Source organism: Saccostrea echinata, unplaced genomic scaffold, assembly GCF_033153115.1.
Source record: "Saccostrea echinata isolate AGI-Se365-2 ecotype Australia unplaced genomic scaffold, CSIRO_AGI_Sech_v1 ptg000050l, whole genome shotgun sequence".
NCBI classification, from domain to species: Eukaryota; Metazoa; Mollusca; class Bivalvia; order Ostreida; family Ostreidae; genus Saccostrea; species Saccostrea echinata.
In genome coordinates, this window is record NW_026889799.1 from 22,769 (window position 1) to 42,492 (window position 19,724).

Consider the following 19,724-nt stretch of genomic DNA (forward strand, 5'->3'; position numbering starts at 1 on the left):
CATTTATTTTTCCTTTTTGCCTAATACTTTTATGATTTTCACTAATAAATTGATTATTGAAAAAAGCCTTTAATATGACTGCTGATTTTATCTCCATCTGTTAATTTTCAACACCTTTTCTCGTGATTATAGTAGATAGAGAACAGATTATGATTTCTAACATTTACTAGCTTTTACAGATCATTTCCTTGAGATAGGTGGAACCAACAGTCAAATACAGACACTTTTTAGAAAAGTAAAAATCTGGCTCAGGTTAAAAAAAAAAAAAATCATTTACAGTTTTAACAATTAGTAATTTACCTTAATTAACTGGAAAAATCTTATTTGACGAAATACAGGTCAAGAATGAAGAGTTTAAAGCCTAGTAGGGATTTTGGTCACGCAGGTAGGTTAGGCTTCCCGTAGAATATCACAGTGCACTCTGTGCCTTCACATCTCTGAACTACCAAAATATGACGTCATAATGGAAAATGACGTCAAGTCACTGAAATCTTGAGGTGTTATGACGGGGAGAGTGTCATGAACTTTACACTTTATTTGAAACTGCATGTAAAATGCTAGGTAGCTATTGCAAAATTCACGGGTTGTTAAAGGTTTTTTTAAGTCGTATATGTCAGAATATTTTAAAAATACACCGCTTACCTACCCTTGATTGAAATTCAGCATGTTCAAAATGCTTATGAAAAATATACTTTTGAAATATACTCTGTTTTATACCCGTGGTTGGAGGTAGAATTTATTTAGTGTGTATAAAAGAGTCTGGCGCAGGTGAAGAATGAGGATTAATCTGAGAATTTTTGTTGAAATCTGTAAGAAGAGGTTGTTCTCTAACTGAATCTTGCTTGGGAAAAATGTGTGTTGGCTTTGTTTTAATACAGATTACGATATTGTGTGGAAAATACCCTCAAATTTGTAGGTAAGTTGAATTTCTCTGGAAATATTTTGTATCTAAGTAATACTATGACTTTTCCCAAGCACATTTCGGATACACAAGGATACGATGAGCTTATTTTTATAACAAAATGTTAATAATTATTGTGTAAATCAACTGTGCCGAAGCGATTTATATGAAACACTTCAAAAAATTATAAATGACCGTCACGTGATCAGCAAAGTCATGTGATATCATAACAAATATGTTAATACATAGCCGAGGAAATCCTCTATATAAATTGGAAGTACTTAAGTTCAATACTTTTAAATTAAAACTAAAACCAACCTCGCAATGACATATTATGTTTTGAGCCCATTTTAAAGCTTCGGGAAGCCTAAACATAGCTGCGCAATCATTACAGGTAATCTGCAGGCCCTCTCGAGAATTTTACACTCATATGGAGACGCCACACTTGCCAGTGGAAAGCTGCAAATTCTGTCCTATACTCTGCACTCATGGCCATTGAGCAGTGAGGGGTCTTTTTCATGCCAGCACCTACTGTGACACGGGACCTTGGTTTATAAGGTCTCATCCGAAGGACTGGTCTCCATGTCCCACAGTGGGATTCAAACCTGCGACATAAGGATCAACTCCTTACTTCGCGACTCTAGAGCAGACGCTCTAACCATGGCGCCACGCTTGTGACTAGCTCAGTTTTAAAGAAATCATTCATTTTTTATCAAACTTAATATGCTGATACATATATGATTAGTAAGACCTATTCAACTATTTCAAAAACTATTGACCTTTCCTGTGACCTTGACCTCACTTTCCTTCAATTTGCATTTTGCATGGTTTTAAAACCATTTAAAATATTGATATCTAAGGCTATGCATCTATACATAATTTGGTGAGAATTTATCATATATCTCCTTTTTTTTTAGATTTCAATTTCAATTTTAAAGAAACTTTTCAAGATATTCTCATCAAACTTCATACACTAACACAAAATTTCATGTTGCATTACTATACACTCGGCAGGTATACATGTCCTATGGACATATTTCTAGTGTATTGCTATTTCTGTTGTTTGTTTACTTCCGGTCAGTAAGTGCCCCCTAGGGGCAAGCCCCAGTCCTGTTTTCTTTTCCAGGGTTGCAACAGCGCCCCCTAGAAAAACAAGTTGCACCATCCAATCAAATCGTGTTTTGTGCTGCTTTATGCCAATGAAATTAAGGCTGGACAGCATATGTATTATATTCTGACCAATGGGGTTGCCGTATTTTCAAATAATTAGGATAGACTTACCACTTCAGCATTCCTTTCATCACTGAAGTGATATACATGGTCAAAAATTGACTAACTTTCATTTTTGTGTCAACTGCAAAGCAGAACGACACTTGGAGATCACTTTACCTGGTGTCTGTCTGTCCGTCTGTCACACCGTATATCTCCAAAATTTTGAGAGGCAGGGTTTTGATAATTAGCATTTATATATGTTTTTGAGCTCATGATACTATACTTTGAAACTGTATGAAATTCAGTTACCACACAAACTTATATTTAAATACTATGAAAATACATTGGGATCAGTATTCCACAATGAATCGTGTTGACTGACAAAGTGACAATTAAAGTAAAGACAGTCTGAAATTCCTTTCCTGCGAGGATTGTTGGAAGCACCTACATGTGTATTAATAAAATGATAAATAGTTATTCCTCATAATTTCAATTAAATTATTTATTTGAGGACTGGGGAACCATATTTTCTTTGATTGCCAGATTCTATCCCAGTCTTTTACTTTTGGATCCTTTTTTTTCCTTGCAGGCAAATGCATGAACCTCCATGCTAATATTAAATTAATAGCTGACCACTCTTAGATTTATTTACAAATGTACCTCTTTAATGACGATACCTAGCAGGTGACATATACATTCCTTGAAACACTCTAGTTCCTATTTGATTTTCACTAATATAAAGATTATTGAAAAAAGACTAAGGTGCTTTATAGTGATCAGTCTATTCATTCATCTGTCTGTCAAATACATATATCCCATGTTCAGAGTACAGGTGACTCTAAATACTTCAAACTTTATATTTTTTAATTAGATACATGTAGCTGCTTTGGAACATCTGAAAGGTCTATTACATTATCACTAGTTTTACTAGTTTTCTTCATGTAAGTTGAATATATTTTAAACTTTTAAATTTTTATTTTTTCCAGGTAAGAAAGAAATTCAGGAGTTCTTAAATTGCCCTTGGAGTTCTTGGATTGCATCAAACTGCTAAAAGACCTTAACAAAAACAGCGTCTTGAAAATAAAAATGAAAATATTCAGTGAAAAAAAAAATGATGAAAGAGCCACTAAAAATCTTCAAGCCTTTGAGCTGAAATCTGGAAGTCAATCTGTGGACTTTACTAGTATGTCATAATTACTAAGTCATCATTTGTGTATAATAAATACACTAAACTGTAAACACTTGTTAAAATGTGTATAATTTTTAGATATAATTTGTAGCTCACAGACTTCAATAGTTTCATGTAATGTAAGTAATAATGAAAATTTCCTGTTGTCTAGCTAGATTAGAAACTATTATTGTCCAATTTTGGATATTGTGAAATAATTCATCTAGTATGCATACATGTGTGTACACTTACGTGTAAATTAATTGTTATAGCAAATTCAATCGATCATGAAGTTGAATGTTGACTAATGTTTTTCATCAAAATTGTTTACACTGAATTGTTTGTGGATTTTTCCATTTGCCCAGTCATGTCAAGGAGCACATGGCAGGAAATGCTTTCTCCTCCATTGCACCTAGTGTTTTTAGAGGTCTGTGTTTGCTCTGCTCTAATTATGTATTGTTTCAATGGACTTTAAAGCTTGATCACTGTTGGTAATCTTCATATTTCATATACTATTAGAGTACTTGAAGAAAACTGTAAAGATTTAACATGCAGTATAATGCATGTATATTGCACTTTAAGTACAGTGTATGTGGTTAAGAAATGTTAAATCGTCTCATAGTGCATTGAATTTGTTGAAAATTAGAAAATGTGTTGAATTTTTTTTTGAAATAATGTTAGATTGCAGATTTTTTTAAATCATGCAAGTAAGAAATTGCTAAATATTTTTTAGCTTTTCTGGACAGTCTAGATGAGTTCTTATTATATACCTTGCATTATCATCCCAGTTAAAATTTAAAGAGCAAGGTTCATTCCTAAGCTCTACCTGGACAAACTTGCATGGATTAAAGCACATTTTAAACAGATTTACTTCAGATGCTTGACCTGATCTACATTTTCCTCATGTGTTTTTTTTTGGTTTTTGTTTGTTTGTTGTTTAACATCCCTCTCAAGAATTTTTCATCCATATGGAGATGCCACTACTTGCTGGTGGAGAGCTGCAAAATTTGACCTATACTTTGCACTCAGAGCCTTGAGCAGTAAGGGATCTTTTTTGTGCCCACATCAACTGCTAGGTGGGACCTCGGTTTATATGGTCTAATCTGAAGGACTGGTCCCCACATCCCCAGTGGATTTGAACCTGAGACTTAAGGATTAAATCCTTACTCGCGACTCTAGATTACAAACTCTATCCTTTGCGCCACATGGGGGACTCCACAAGATTAAGTGTTTTGAGCAGTCCTATTCTTATGTAATTATAAACTCTATGTTGAACAAACCTGCAAAGATGATGTATGTACATGTAAATGTTTCAGGGTACCAATCCTTGATTTGACTTAGATTTTCTGGATTAATGACCAGTTTTTTAGAGAAGATTCATTCAAAGTAACAATATACTCTTTGGTGATCAGTAAACATAGATGATGTATCCTGCTTCTGATGCTCGATGTAACATACATTTTCAGGGTTATTGAGCAGTTAAATCTAACCCAGACCAACTTGCATAGATTTTGGATCCAGGTGATATACATTACCAGAGTGTTTGTTGAGTGAGACTTTGCCTTACTAGTAGATAACATTTATAGAAGTGAGTTTTGTATTCTTTGATTAGGTATGTTTTTTCATTGCTCAGGATATATATACCATCAGTGCCAACTACCATACATTTTATATATTAGATGTAGCTGTTGTTCAACTGAATATGATAAAACTGTGGATGAAAATAATTTGATTTTTGTACCTTTGAATGTATTGAATTCATTTGTAAAAGCTGTTATGATACAATGTTTGATATTTTATATAAGTTTTTAGCATATGCAATCAATAAATGTATCAACATTTTTATTTTATTATACTTTTTACTCTGCAAACTTCTTAAAAACAGAATAGTAATGATCCATTTAACTGATACTAGGTTAGTGTCACATTGTAATGGTATATCATGTATACTGAACTGTAAATAAGAAACATCTAAATAGGTAAAATCACAGCATGAATCATTGGATTATGTAAGAAGTGCACTATCTTGTGCTTTGGTATGGTATTAATAATAAATGTTAAACTATCATTTTTTTTTTCAAATTAACAAAGGATATGCTTGAGTGACTGTATTTTGACTAGCAGTAAAAATAAAATGATTTTTAAGCATTTGAATTATTTTGATTCATGGTCTCTGCAAGTTTAATGATAGCAAATATGTATATTGAACATGGCATCCACATATTGCTATACTGGATGGGGCATAACTTTTACTGAATCTTAATCACAACCTTGAAATTTTATGTAGTACATGTACTCTTGGTTTCAACTGGTCAAATGTATTCTTAAATCAGAAAGAATTTAAACAAATATAGGCATAGGTCAGAACTTCATCAATTAGTTGGAAAGCGAATGCACTCAGTGACTATATGGTTTAAAAGAAGCTTGGTATAAATAGCAGGAAAAACTACTTGATGTCCACTGTGAACTTTGTGTCCTCAACAAAACAATATGGAGTATACTATACTTGGTCTAAAGAATAATCTATGTCTGCATTCACTTTTAGGTTAAACTGTTTTGGGCATTGAGAGTTTGTTTGTTGTTTAACGTCCCTCTGGAGAATTTTTCACTCATATGGAGATGCCAACACTTGCCGATGGAGAGCTGCAAATGAGCTATGCTCGGCACTCAGGGCCAATGGGCAGTGAGGGATCTTTTTCATGCCAGCATCTACTGCGACACTGGACCTCTGTTTGTACAAAGGACCTGTCTCTACGTCCCACAGTGGGATTCAAACATGTGAGAAAAGGATCAACTAACTCCACGACTCTAGAGCATTGGCTCTTTCCACTGCACCACGTGGGCGACAGCATTAAGAGTTAAATGTGGACATCGGAACAAGCTACTCTGGGCTTATACTCTCTATATATTGATTGATTGTATGTTGTTTAACATTCCTCTCAAGATTTTTACACTCAAATGGAGACACCACCACATGCCGGTGGAGATCTGCAAATTTTGTCCTATATCGGCACTTACGGCCATTGAGCATCGAGGGATTTTTTTCGTGCCAGCACCTACTGCGACACAGGACCTCGATTTATACGGTCTCATCTGAAGGACCGGTCTCCCCATCCCACAGTGGGATTTGAACCTGCGACGTAAGGATCAACTCCTTACTTCGCTACTCTAGAGCAGATGCTCTAACCACTGCGCCACTGGGGCAACTACTCTCTATTTAAGTCACTTGTGCAATGACTTTAGTTTAATTCAAAGTTTTGTACTGATCATGTTGAGTCACATTAGCACAAATATCTTTCTGCTGACCTTGACTAATGACCATCCGCAACTATTCTGGTTGGAAACAATATGTTAATTAATGCATAATAAGTGAAATTACTATGAAAGAAAAATGGTCTACTTAAACCACAAGTTATATTTATAAAAAATATACACTGGTCTCCTTAAGTCATATGAGAGAAACATAAAATATTAAGGAGACCATTTTTTTCATATATTTTTAGGAGGCATTTATTATGAAAAAATAAAGCAAGAGTCGACTAAATGGTGTTCTATAGATCTTTGATCTGGTATTTCTTTTAAGAAAAAAGCAAATTTAAAAAATTTGTATATTGTCTCCTTAATCCATATATAATGGTCTGGTCTCCCTAGTCCTTAAATCAGAGTTATATATATATATATATATATATATATATATATATATATATATATATATATATATATATATATTGCTATGATATGGATTGTGGGTCCCTACCCACAAGTATGCTGCACTTTACCCCTTAGGAAACACCTATAGTTCTCACAGGTGCTTTGATGAAAATTTACCTCAAAGAAAAAACCTGTATACTAGTCTGATAAAATGATATGTGTTTTTTTGAGCTCCAATACAAATGATATTCAATTGTATGCTATATATAACTGTTTTTGCATCCATACATGGTTTGTGGGATATCTCCCACAAAGAATATATATATATATATATATATATATATATATATATATATATATATATATATATATATATATATATATATATATATATATATATATATATATATATATATATATATATATATATATATATATATATATATATATATATATATATATATATATTGCTATGATATGGATTGTGGGTCCCTACCCACAAGTATGCTGCACTTTACCCCTTAGGAAACACCTATAGTTCTCACAGGTGCTTTGATGAAAATTTACCTCAAAGAAAAAACCTATATACTAGTCTGATAAAATGATATGTGTTTTTTTGAGCTCCAATACAAATCATATTCAATTGTATGCTATATATAACTGTTTTTGCATCCATACATGGTTTGTGGGATATCTCCCACAAAGAATATATATATATATATATATATATATATATATATATATATATATATATATATATATATATACGTACTTGACGTGGTTTGTGGGTCATGTCACATAAACATGGTTTATGGGACCCTGCATTTGTAATAGGCTTATTTCAAAAGGAAACACATTTTTAAGAATAGTTTTTGATGTAGATCCCAAATATAGAAAAATTATAAAGTTTTCTCATATTTGGTTTCAAAGCTATAGATAACGTTGTGGGTCATTACATTGTGGGTATATGTCCCACAGCGATCTATAGTAGATAATTATATATAACATACTTGTGGGTAGGAACCCACAAACCATATCATAGCAATATATATATATATTCTTTGTGGGAGATATCCCACAAACCATGTGTGGATGCAAAACCAATTATATATAGCATACAATTTTTAATTCAATGCTTATTGATATAATTATGTAATATTTAAGCAAGATGCAGCTATCAATGTATGCAATAGTCAAGGCATATCTTATGAACTATGATTTTTGCAAGTTTTATTTGAATACTTTTGTGTAAAGTGGGATCAGACCTAAACACTGTCCTTAACCAAACGTTAATACCAGTATGCTTTGGGGAGGGGGAGAGGGGGGTAATAGATACAACAATATGTAACATACATGTATAAAATAAACAGCAATTGCATAGTGGGTAAGAATATATACGTGTGGCGTGTCCATTTTTTTCCTGGGATTTTTCCACAATTTTAGTAACCATCAGTACATGTAAATTGACCAGTCAAGCTATGTGTAACAGAAGAATAATAACTAAAGTATTCAAGGAAATTAATTGAATTTCATAGTTTTTCCTTTCAAATACCGGTGAATAAAATCTATAAAAAAAAAAAAAAAAAAAAAAAAAAAAAAAAGAAACAGTTGAATTCAGAAGAAGAAAAATACAATTTCAAAAGTTGATGACCTCGATACAATCAATACAATTTCTCAAACTGTCCAATTGACTCGTGTCAGGTGCAGGACAAAGCCTCAAATCGTGTCAACAATAAAATTCTCAAGTTTCTATTACACAGAAATGTCCCAGACACAGTTCATCACACCCCACCCTCACTGTATGGAAAGTGCTAATCGACAATCATCTACTAGATTTGGATCACTAGCTATATGTTGATGGATCATTCGAAATTTCTTTCTGCACTATTAGAGAGAATGCCACTTATATACGTTTTTGTTTTACTAATAATAAAAAAACTGCTTCAACTAATATGAAACTTATTGGTATATTTAAAGATTACCATATTTTTGTGTCATCTACCCCTCCTTAAACATCGGTAGCACGCGGTTTTCACGCGTAAATTTAATGATTAAAACGCATTCAACTTCAAATCTTAATGTCGCTTCATTCATTTACAAATTTCAATTCAGCCCTATAAGCGTTAAGAATAGATTGCATGGAATATTAAAAAGTTTTTCATGTAATAGAAAGAAAACAAACCACATTTCTCGAAGAAATGCATGGATTCTTTTTCATAGAAGTCATAGCATATCGCTGAAAATCAATTAACTTTTTGAATTCGTCCTCTTATCGTAGAATGACTGCTAAGAGTTTGTGCTTTTTTTCGGGGGGGGGGGGGTCCAAAGTTACTTTTATATGGTTACTTTAATATTCTTAATAATTTTAATGACTTTAAAAAAAAACTTTCTTTAAAAAGCGTAATTTATAGAAATTAGATGATGTTTCGTGGGTAAATTGGGGAGAAAACTTAGATACAATCACTTTTACAACAGAATATAGTATGAAAAAATTTGAAATAATTCAAAATAAGCAAAAATCCCATACTAACTTAGTAAATGAGGACGGTATCGGATTCCCAACAGGTTTCCATTTAAATGTTTACTCAAATAAATCTACACTGATTCTATAAAGGTTTAAGAGGTTTCCTAATTACTTAAAATTACTTGCATCAGAGTACACAAAGCAATATAGCAAGTGATCCAAATCAAGTAGATTTTCGATTAGCACACTCCATACAGTGACCCTGAACTCATCAAATGACATAGCATTAGGTTTTAAGTAACCTGTGTGTTTACTTAGGTCTTTTCTAGTACAGCTGAGGCCCAAACCAAATTCTCCTTGTGACCTCTAAATAATACCTGATAAAGGCCAAAACACAAAATATTTTTATCCTGGTGACATTGTCCAAGTAATACCATGTCAAGGTCATGATAAACCCCTGGTCATGTCCATCTCTGTGTCAAATATAAGCAGCAGCCAATGTTCTCCCCCAAAGTTATGCTCATGGCATGGCAATCCCTCATCAACACTTGTCATGTAGACACACAGATAAACAGACAGACAAGGCAAACCCTATATTCTATGCCACCTTTATTTGCAGAGGTAATATAACACTAAAAAGGTAACACTTTTATCAGTTCAAGATTAAATTTTATTTCTCAAAGTTAAGAAAATGTTTCATGCATTATTTCATACACAAGACAATTAAATGTGAACGTTCTTGATATTGATAAAACATTACATCTTAGGGATTATTGTTTTCCATTTTTTGTAAATAATAAAACAACACATAAGAAAAGATTTGCTGAAAATAAGTGTCATTGAAGAAAGGATATTTAATTTGCATTCTTTCTTTTTCATTTAATTATAAAGTCTAATTTGATTCATGGTCTATAAATATGCAAGTCTCTGATAAGACTGTAGCTCGACTGGTTTAAGCCTGTAATTGATTCAATTAAAATCCTAACAAAACTGTAGAAGGAGTAACATTTTGAAAGAATTTTACAGATAATTCTACTAATAACCATGACAACACCATTCAATGAAATGAAAAACTGATAAAACAGAATTGTGGGTTTTTATGCAATCTACTAGTGAAATTATTAAATTCAAATCGAACAAAACTGTAGAACTAGTATTGGAAACAATTTCACAGATTATTATAATTTTTGTAACCATGGCAATTTCATTCATTGAAATCAAGAACCATAGTCAGAATTATGTATCTTGATGCAGACTACATATGTACTGAGTTTTATTTAAATGAGACAAAAACTGTAGGAGAAGTAGCATTTTAAAAATTGTTCACACAGAGAGAAACAGACAGACAGACTACACAGACAGGGAAAAGACAAAGGACACAAAGGACACCTTGCCATCACATAAGCTCTTCTGGTCTATGACCAGTAGAGCTAAAAACCAGAGGTGCCACAGTCCCATTGTACTTGCATGCAGCAAGTGTTTGATTTTAACCCCCAATGGGGAGATATAATACACTGTAACATTTTTCATAACCTACCCATTAGATATGTAACATAACTGTCTTTTTAAACTATAAGTATTTCTAACGTGCATTTGTAATATACTTTTAAAATATAGGCAATATATGCCATACTCATAACATCTTTACACTAATGCACTTCAAACCACACCCCAGGGACAATTGATGCAGATAATTATCATGGGGTATATACTCTCATAATATTTCAATCATGTTCACTTAACTTTTAACAAAAAAAGTTACACATAAGACATTATAATATCATAATGCTGACAATATCATTATAAAATGAATAAAAAAACAACCATAAGGTCACACCTCAGGGACAAATGATGCAGACAGGAAGCAGAGAGTGCATACAGGTATCTACATCTTTGTTAACTCAGGTGATCAAAAAATTAGTCCAAGGAATTTATTTAATTTTTCAGGAGTAACTGTTCCAGTTTATAAAGTTTATCACAGAATCATGTTTGACTGCATGACAAAAATCCTAACTTTGTTAACTCATTTACGTCTCAGCATATGTTGCACTTTACTCTTTATCTGATGAATATTTCTATCAGCAAGAAATTTGTATTTGTTTTTTACTTTCAGTGCTTCTGCATTTCTTGGTATGTTTTTATCTTTAAAGTTCTTATTAAATTCAAATCTAAGGACATTCTCCTCATCCACAGTCCATTTTTTTCTCTTTGATGGTAAAGTGGTGCATGATGGTTCTTCCGACGATTCATTATCAGATGGGACATAATCCTCGTCTTCCTCATAAGAATCTGTAAATCAATTATAAATGGAGTTCAGTGAATAAAATAATACACTTGCAAGTTAAAACAGGTATATGAGGAGAATTGTTTATATCCTCTATCAAGAGTTTTATTGAAAAGCATGTGAAATGGGATAAATTGAAAGTACTAATTGCCTTGAAACTTCCCTCACATAAAATTTATCCCCTTGGATAAATTATTTCTCAACATAATCAGAAACACACTCATTCATACCTTGATCTATTTCTGCATTGAAAGCAACTTTTCTCTTCCTGTTTACATGTTGGTTTCTTAAAAAAAAAGAAAAAGATTTTCAGAGAAGATATTCTTTTTATATATAAATACATATCTGCACTATACAAATCTTTCTTTCACTGATGAAGATTTCAATATCGATATATCAAATAAGAAAAAGCATCACTTCTTTTGAATATTTCAAAAGACATGGAGCACATCTGCCAATGTATATTTAATTAAAAACAAGATGTGTTTGTGAAACACCGATGCCCCCGTATGGCAGCTTATGGCGAAGGTTAAAGTTTCTCAAACGCAAGTCAAAATCCAGGCCAAAAGATAAAAAATGTTAAATTTGAAAGCCCTAGCTGCAACTGTTCAAAAGTTATGGTGAAGGTTAAAGTTTTTTAAAAGTAAGTAAAACATCAAGTCAAGGTCAAAGTTGGTGGTATCCAAAGGAAGGTCTTGTCACAAGGATTATATATGTGAAGTATGAAAGCCCTAGCACCAATCATTCAATAATTATGCCCAAGGTTAAAGTTTTTCAAAAGTAGGTCAAACTCCTATGTCAAGGTCAAAGGGTCAAAGTGGTTGGTATCCAAAGGAAGGTCTTGTCACAAGGATTACATATGTGAAGTATGAAAGCCCTAGTGTCAACCATTCAAAAGTTATGGTCAAGGTTAAAGTTTTTGAGTAAGTCAAACTCCTAGGTCAAGGTCAAAAGGTCAAAGTGGTTGGTATCCAAAGGAAGGTCTTGTTACAAGGATTACATATGTGAAGTATGAAAGCCCTAGCTCTAACATTTCAAAAGTTATGGTCAAGGTCAAAGTTTTTCAAAAGTAGGTCAAACTCCTAGGTCAAGGTCAAAGAGGTTGATATCCAGAGGAAGGTCTTTTCACAAGGAATACACATGTTCAGAAGTTATGGCCAAGGTTAAAGTTTTTCAAAAGCGGGTCAAACTCCAAGGTCAAGGTCAAAAGGTCAAATATGATGGTACCCAAAGAAAGGTCTTCTCACAAGGAATACACAAGTGAAATATGAAAGTCATAGCTCCAACCAATCAAAAGTTATGGGCAAGGTTAAAGTTGACAACAGACAGGCAGACAAACAGATAAACAGACAAACAGACAGACAGGACAAAAACAATATACCCCCGGGATCTTTCGATCCGGGGGCATAAAAATAATTAAATGGACCTTGTTTGAAAAAAAATTAGCATTTAATGCAAATTTGTTCAAAAAGAAAACAAAATTAATAGTCGTTTTTATCCCCCATAATCAAAGATTCTGGGGCATATATTTTTAGCCTGTCCATCTGTCTGTTTGTCTGCAAAAACTTTGGCCATAACTTTTAAATGGTTGGAGCTATGGTTTTCATATTTTACATGTGTATTCCTTGTGGCAATACCTTTCATTGGTTATCAACATATTTGACCTATTGACCTTGATGTTTGCACATTACAAAATCATTAACCTTGGCTATTACTTTTGAACATTTGGTATTAGGGTTTTCATATTCTACATGTGTATTCCTTTGTGATAAGTCCTTTTCTAGAGTACAAATATTTTTTACCTCTTGACCTTGGAGTTTGACCCACTTGACAAAAATTTTAACCTTGGCCATAACTTTTGAACATTTGGTGCTAGTTCATATCTAACAGGTGTATTCCTTGTATCAAATCCTTCCCTTGGATACCAACAATTTATACACTTTGACCTTGGAGTTTGACTTACTTTCAAAAAGCTTTACCCTTGGCAATAATTTTTGAACAATTGGTGCTAGGGATTTCATATTTCTTTGTGACAAGATCTTCCCTTGGGTACCAACAATTTTGATTTGTGTACCTTAACCTTGGGAGTTCAACTTGCATTTGTGGAACCTTTGCCACTAGCTGCCATATGTCAGTGTTTCACAAACACACCTTGTTTTTTTTTAAACCCTGTTGTAGAAATTACATCAATACAGCATAGTTGGGGAATGCATAAGTTGCCTTAACAGACTGACATTTACATTTGCTATCCAGGATAGAGCAACTGTGAGAGTAACTTAATCCTCTGCAAATATGACAATATTCTTTAAACCAGATGCTGATTTTACACAATTTTATTTAAAATATATACTATCAATTCTCAGAAAATCTGTCGATATTGTATCAAAATATTTTAAATCGATGATACATTGATATTAATCCATCAATGACAGTTCTACTGATGAGCAAATGACAAAAGGTTACTGCTCATACTATGAGGGGTGTCCCAATAAATCGTGTACTTTTGAGACATATTTATTTTTCTTACATTATACTGAAATACTTTTAGATAAGCATGTATATCTAAATCTTTACACTACAAGAGAAAGTCAAATTTTATTGTTGCACATAAAATTTACTGATTTGAGTATAATTTAAACCTGAGTACAAGGGTATGGCACAAGTCCCTGACACATTAAAGCAGATTGGTAATGTGTTACCTATCCTCTTAGCCAGTTTTCCAAATATTACATAGACTAAAAAAGTGATATTTTTAAGTCTCTGTGTCAAATTTTAGACATGTAGCATAATTTAAATTGGAATGTTTTGTATTTTAGGTTCAAAGGTACAAACCCCCATTTCAAACTAGGTACATGTAAATGTACTTCCAAATTGATGACTTGTGAAAGAAAGAAGTCAAAAAAGATATTGCAAGAATATAAAATAAGCTACTTACTGGTATGAAAGTCCAGCATCCTGGTCTTCTACTTTATGTGCACCAGTGCTTATTTTCTGTGTCTTGGGAATGGGGATAGGCCCTTTAATATTGACAAATAAAGCAAAAAAATTAATGAAAGTAAATGACTGAATGATAAAACTGTTATGTCAAATTTTCTGATAATTGTTAACTAAACTATACAAATATTTAAATTCTATTGTGTCCGCTTTGATGTTCAGAAATAGGCAACCTTGGGATGGCTGTTGCTGCTCCATGCACCTGCAATTACTCTGTATTTCAATCTGTATTGTGTCACAGTGTCAGTGACAAGTATAATAAATATATTTTCAAACTTACCACAAAGCTCAGCATCAAGAATGTCTTCTTCATTTACCCCAGAATCAATCAATTCCCCATCTTCCCCATCTTCCAAAGGTAGTACTAATTCTGAAAAAAAAAATCGACATCATATTAAGGTGTCCCAATACAATATATAGTCATTCCTAATACAACAGAAATTCAAACATGTGGATTTAAGTCATGAAAACTATGTGTAGTTTTAAAAAAGATTTAACAATACTGCAGATATTTAATCTTCATTTATAAATGATATGAATATTCTGGCATCTTTCATACCACACTAACCATGACACACTGACCATGAATGGTTCAAGGTAATTATTAATGACACTGTCTATGCAAGAACTACTTTTGTGTGAAGTATGAAGTTAAGTGTTGCAAAGCAAACATAAATTTCAGGCCTGGAAACAATCTTCCTATGGAAGGATGGACAGACAATTGAATGGACAGATGAACAAGAGGAATCCTGTACACCCCACCTATTAGGGCAAGGGTGTAATAAATAATGAATCTTGATGCCTGCCTAACCATACTTTATCAATATAAGAGCTTAGAACAATTGTTTGCAACAGTTCCATTTTAATTACAGATGCCACAAACTTTCATATATTGATATAACTTAAGTTTCTAATTTATAGGAAACTGACACTAACCTGTTACATCTATGTCAGACAATTTCTTTCCTGCAAATTTTCGTAGTTGCCCCTCATCTGCAGCCATCATGAGACTTCCTACTTTTGCTATCTCGACTGTGGCGTCATGCTGCCTGTAATGTTGCTTGTGAGTATTAATGTTATGTGCCAAATGTCTTGAAACCCATTCAAGCTCGTGGTCTTCCAGATCCAGTATCTGGCACACTGTTGCTAGGTACTTTCTAAGTCTACTAGATGAAATCAGATATGGTTGCTCACAACCAGCCTCTTTTGCCAGCCTGTTCATGGATGTCCAGGGGTCTATATGGTTACTTGCACTTGTTGGGCTGGCAAACACGAAGGGGTTCGATGAGGAGATTCCGCACCCCTCTCTGTGTTTCATGAGACAATCTAATGCAATAATCATGGTTTCAGTGAGCAGAACTGGGCATCTTTTGTTTTGTTTTCCTTGTGTTTCCACCATATGTAGTCTGAAACAAACCAAGTTAATGAACTACACTGCTCACTTTATTCACCTTGTTCTTAAATGTACATTCTAAATGATCAACTTGCCCCTCCCTAGAGGCCTGGACCCCTTACACAGGGGAAACAAATTTTTATATAGAAATTGGGTGCCTAATGCATTTTTTAGCAAGAATAAAGAAAGTGTAAAATTTATCCAAAATTTAATAATTTTTTTTTATTCAGATCAGATCATGATACAGTATATAACTGTTATACAGGTAAAAGGGGAAAAGATTCCAAATTTTTTGCTTTATTTAGTTAAAAGTTTTATGTTCTGTAGGCAAACTAGACATTTGTTTAAAAAGTAACATTTTTAAAACAATATAATATGGTCTTTTTGTTCTTTCCTCAAATATTAAAAGCGTAAAAGATTTAGTTAAACTAATTAAAAATTGGAGACAGGAGACAGAGGCCAGGAAATCTGAAATTTTCTGAAAAAAATCATCCTCTAGTTAAAATACAATGCTTCATCAAAATATCTTTCATGAGCCACATAAGTTAAGGCCAAGAATAAACAAGAGGCCCATAGGCCACATCACTCACCTGAGCACATTAGCTAGACAAAAGCGGGGGTCATGATTTGAACAAAAATTGATGTTGACACATTACTTCTCATGATATTGGCTTTGAATTAAAGGTACCCCCATGAAATTTCTCTTCCAAAGAAAGATATTGCCACATTTTACTATAATACAGTTTAAGTTTGAGTGTATATCTGTATTTACAAAGTATTTAAAACAATAATAATATACACCCAATACCTATTGTCCCTAAAATTTATCTTGTTTTACGTAATAAAAAAAAACACTTGTCAGTAAATTAGAGACAATGAATCAGAATGTGATTGACCCATTCTCACAAACTGGATGATCTGTTTAAAGAAGTAAGTGTGCTGCAAGTGAATCTACTATTTTCATATACTAGTATTCTAAAGATAATTTTGCATTGTGATTGTGTTGGGTTTGCAGGGGGGGGGGGGGGGGAGGGGAATGCTTCTAATGTGATAATTATTATTCAAGATGAATATTGCAATGTTTGAAATAATAAAATTTGTCACTATCAAATCGTAGCAACTCCTATTCTTGCGAACTATCAGTGTTAGCTTCAACTTGTCCACTGACAATAGTCTGTCTGTCGCATCGATTTGATACATGTAGCATACTCGTGGTCCATGTTTTCTGCATATTCTAATCAACAGAAATGTCGTTTATATTATATCTTTATTACCTTATCGTCTTTCTGTCAACCAAAATTTATTTCCAGCCTTCTCTTTTTAATTAATTTCTCGTTAAACTGTACAAGCAATGTTCGTAAGTTTGTTGATGCAACTGGCTTATAGCAAAATCGTTACTGGATATTTAAAATGCAGGGTTGGCCAGGAAATACCAGTGGTGGGAATTACCGGTGGTAAATACCGGTATTTCCCGTCCCGGTAAATACTACAAATTTTCTCTAAACTGGGAAATACTGGGAAATACAAAATTTAAGATTTTTATTTCTTTAATTCATTTAATCTCAGGCAAAATTCAGATATAAAATGAACATAAAAACAGAAGATGAATAAAATTAAATATGTCTCAAACTGCAATTTAACCTACTTAGTACAAATCACTACTCCAGGTCCACTACACATATAAAGCATTCTGTAGCAGAACATGTCTCCCTGATTGTATTTTAAGAACAAAACTGAAGTTTTCTAATTCAAGTTTCATTTCAGTAATTAAGTAAAATTATAAAGTTTATTTATTAATTATAGATCCAAGAATACAATAAACTTGTCTTAATCCTTCTATAAACACTGTATTTTTAAAATCAATCATGTTGTTTTAACAAATTGATTCTGGACAGTTCTGTGATCCTGTAAAAAGTGTTTTGAGAGATAATTACACCTTGAGTAGATCTGAAAAGCTTCTTCTTAGGTTTGATATTTACACTATATTCTACACTTAACAATTTTCTTAGGTCCTTCTTGTTACACAAAAAATCCAAATGGGATCAAGCATGAGACAAATGACACTTGTGACTGGGATATGAGTATACTGTGATATGATTAATTAAAATAAAGTACTAGGAAACCAGAAATTCTTATATCAGGGACAGTGATACCTGCAGGTAGATATCTTAATTAGTTAATAAGGTGTACTGTACATATTGAATGGCAATATAACTTATGTTAGTCACACCTAAGGTCTGTAATATAAAGCAGATGTATAGTTCCAAACAAATATGATTAAAGTTATAAAACATGAAGGTATCTCTTATTTCCCGGGAAATACCAGTAATTCCTGGGAATTACCAGTATTTCCCACTGTCCTGGTAAATATGAGTATTTCCCACTTTTATGCCAACCCTGTTAAAACGCCAAGTAAAAGTCAAACCAATATAGTTAAAAAATCACATCTTGGAAATAAGAAGTGTAGATCTGTTCATTAGTGACGTAGTGTGAGTATTGGTCTACTTTAATACATGTATAATAACATTTAAGGAGGCTGGGGGTCAACAAATTAACCATAAATTAACCACCAGATTTAACTTAATTTTTTAGATATGATATCTTAAACTGTCAACTATCATTTGGCAAAGAAAAATTTCAAAAATTTTAGTTTTAAAATTTGATCATTTTCTATATCTTCATATGGAGCTCTTCTTCGAAAGGAGATCAATATAGTCTAAAAATGGCCACAACCCCCCAGCCTCTTTAAAGTGCATCTATCCAGGCTTAAAATAATATGTTTGATGTCAATTTTATACACTGAATTCCTTTCCATTTCTTATTCATAAATTTCTGCTCGTACAGTTGAGTTTGTACTTGCATATAAGCTAGACTTATCATATTTGGCAGATAGGTGAAATATAATATAAGATAATGTGTCACATACCATACAGACCCACATATGACTTTGCCCTTAAGGTCAAATTACAATATTTTTGTATGTCTTTTTACCCCACAAGGAACCCATGGGAAGCCCAAGTGAACATGATATGGTTATAATTTACATGCTTAACTACATTAAATGAGCATCTATCCATGTTTAAAATGGCATTTGATGAAAATTTATTGTTTTGAATTCCATTTTCTGTTCATTGAGTGACTGAGAACTAATCTACCCACTTAATTTATATGCAAATTGACTAAAAGAAACTGATTAATATGATTTGATTATTTTTAATTATTTTACAAACTATCAGTTCTCAAAAATTTACGTTTAAATACTTAATTAAAATAAAATAATAATGCTGAGTAACGTATTTTACCTATCTTAAACCTGACTGAATAACGATCCCAACCCAAAAATGAACTGAACCGAACGTGGATGGAGATTTTGCATCGTGTATCAAACCAAGTAAAAATACCATGAATACCACGGTTAATCGATACTGCGGTGAACCGTTTCACTCCTGGGCATTTGGTCAACAGCAAATCAATCATAGAAACATTATTTATGAGCATAATGAGATGGAAAGACTATGGCCTAACTAGCATAGGGGTGAATCAAATTGCCACTCTGCCACACCCTCGGTCATCTTAATAGGCATTAGCAAATCGTAATGCAATGTACAAAACTAGATTTACAAATCACTAATTGACACATTGCAAGTCTTAAAATTA

The 19,724-nt window shown here is 32.9% G+C and overlaps 1 protein-coding gene across 1 annotated transcript in view; it reads right to left on the reverse strand.

The window, feature by feature from the left end:
* Positions 1-10,000: 10,000 nt before the first annotated feature.
* The window catches only part of LOC133203357 (uncharacterized), a 33,793-nt gene continuing 24,069 nt past the window's right edge, over positions 10,001-19,724 (reverse strand). Inside the window, exons 19-23 of the mRNA XM_061339152.1 lie at positions 15,611-16,080; positions 14,955-15,044; positions 14,616-14,697; positions 11,911-11,966; positions 10,001-11,685 (exon numbers count right to left, since the gene is read on the reverse strand). Coding sequence (XP_061195136.1) covers positions 11,420-11,685; positions 11,911-11,966; positions 14,616-14,697; positions 14,955-15,044; positions 15,611-16,080 — 964 coding nt within the window. The 3' untranslated portion in view covers positions 10,001-11,419. The remainder of the gene's footprint in view (positions 11,686-11,910; positions 11,967-14,615; positions 14,698-14,954; positions 15,045-15,610; positions 16,081-19,724) is intronic.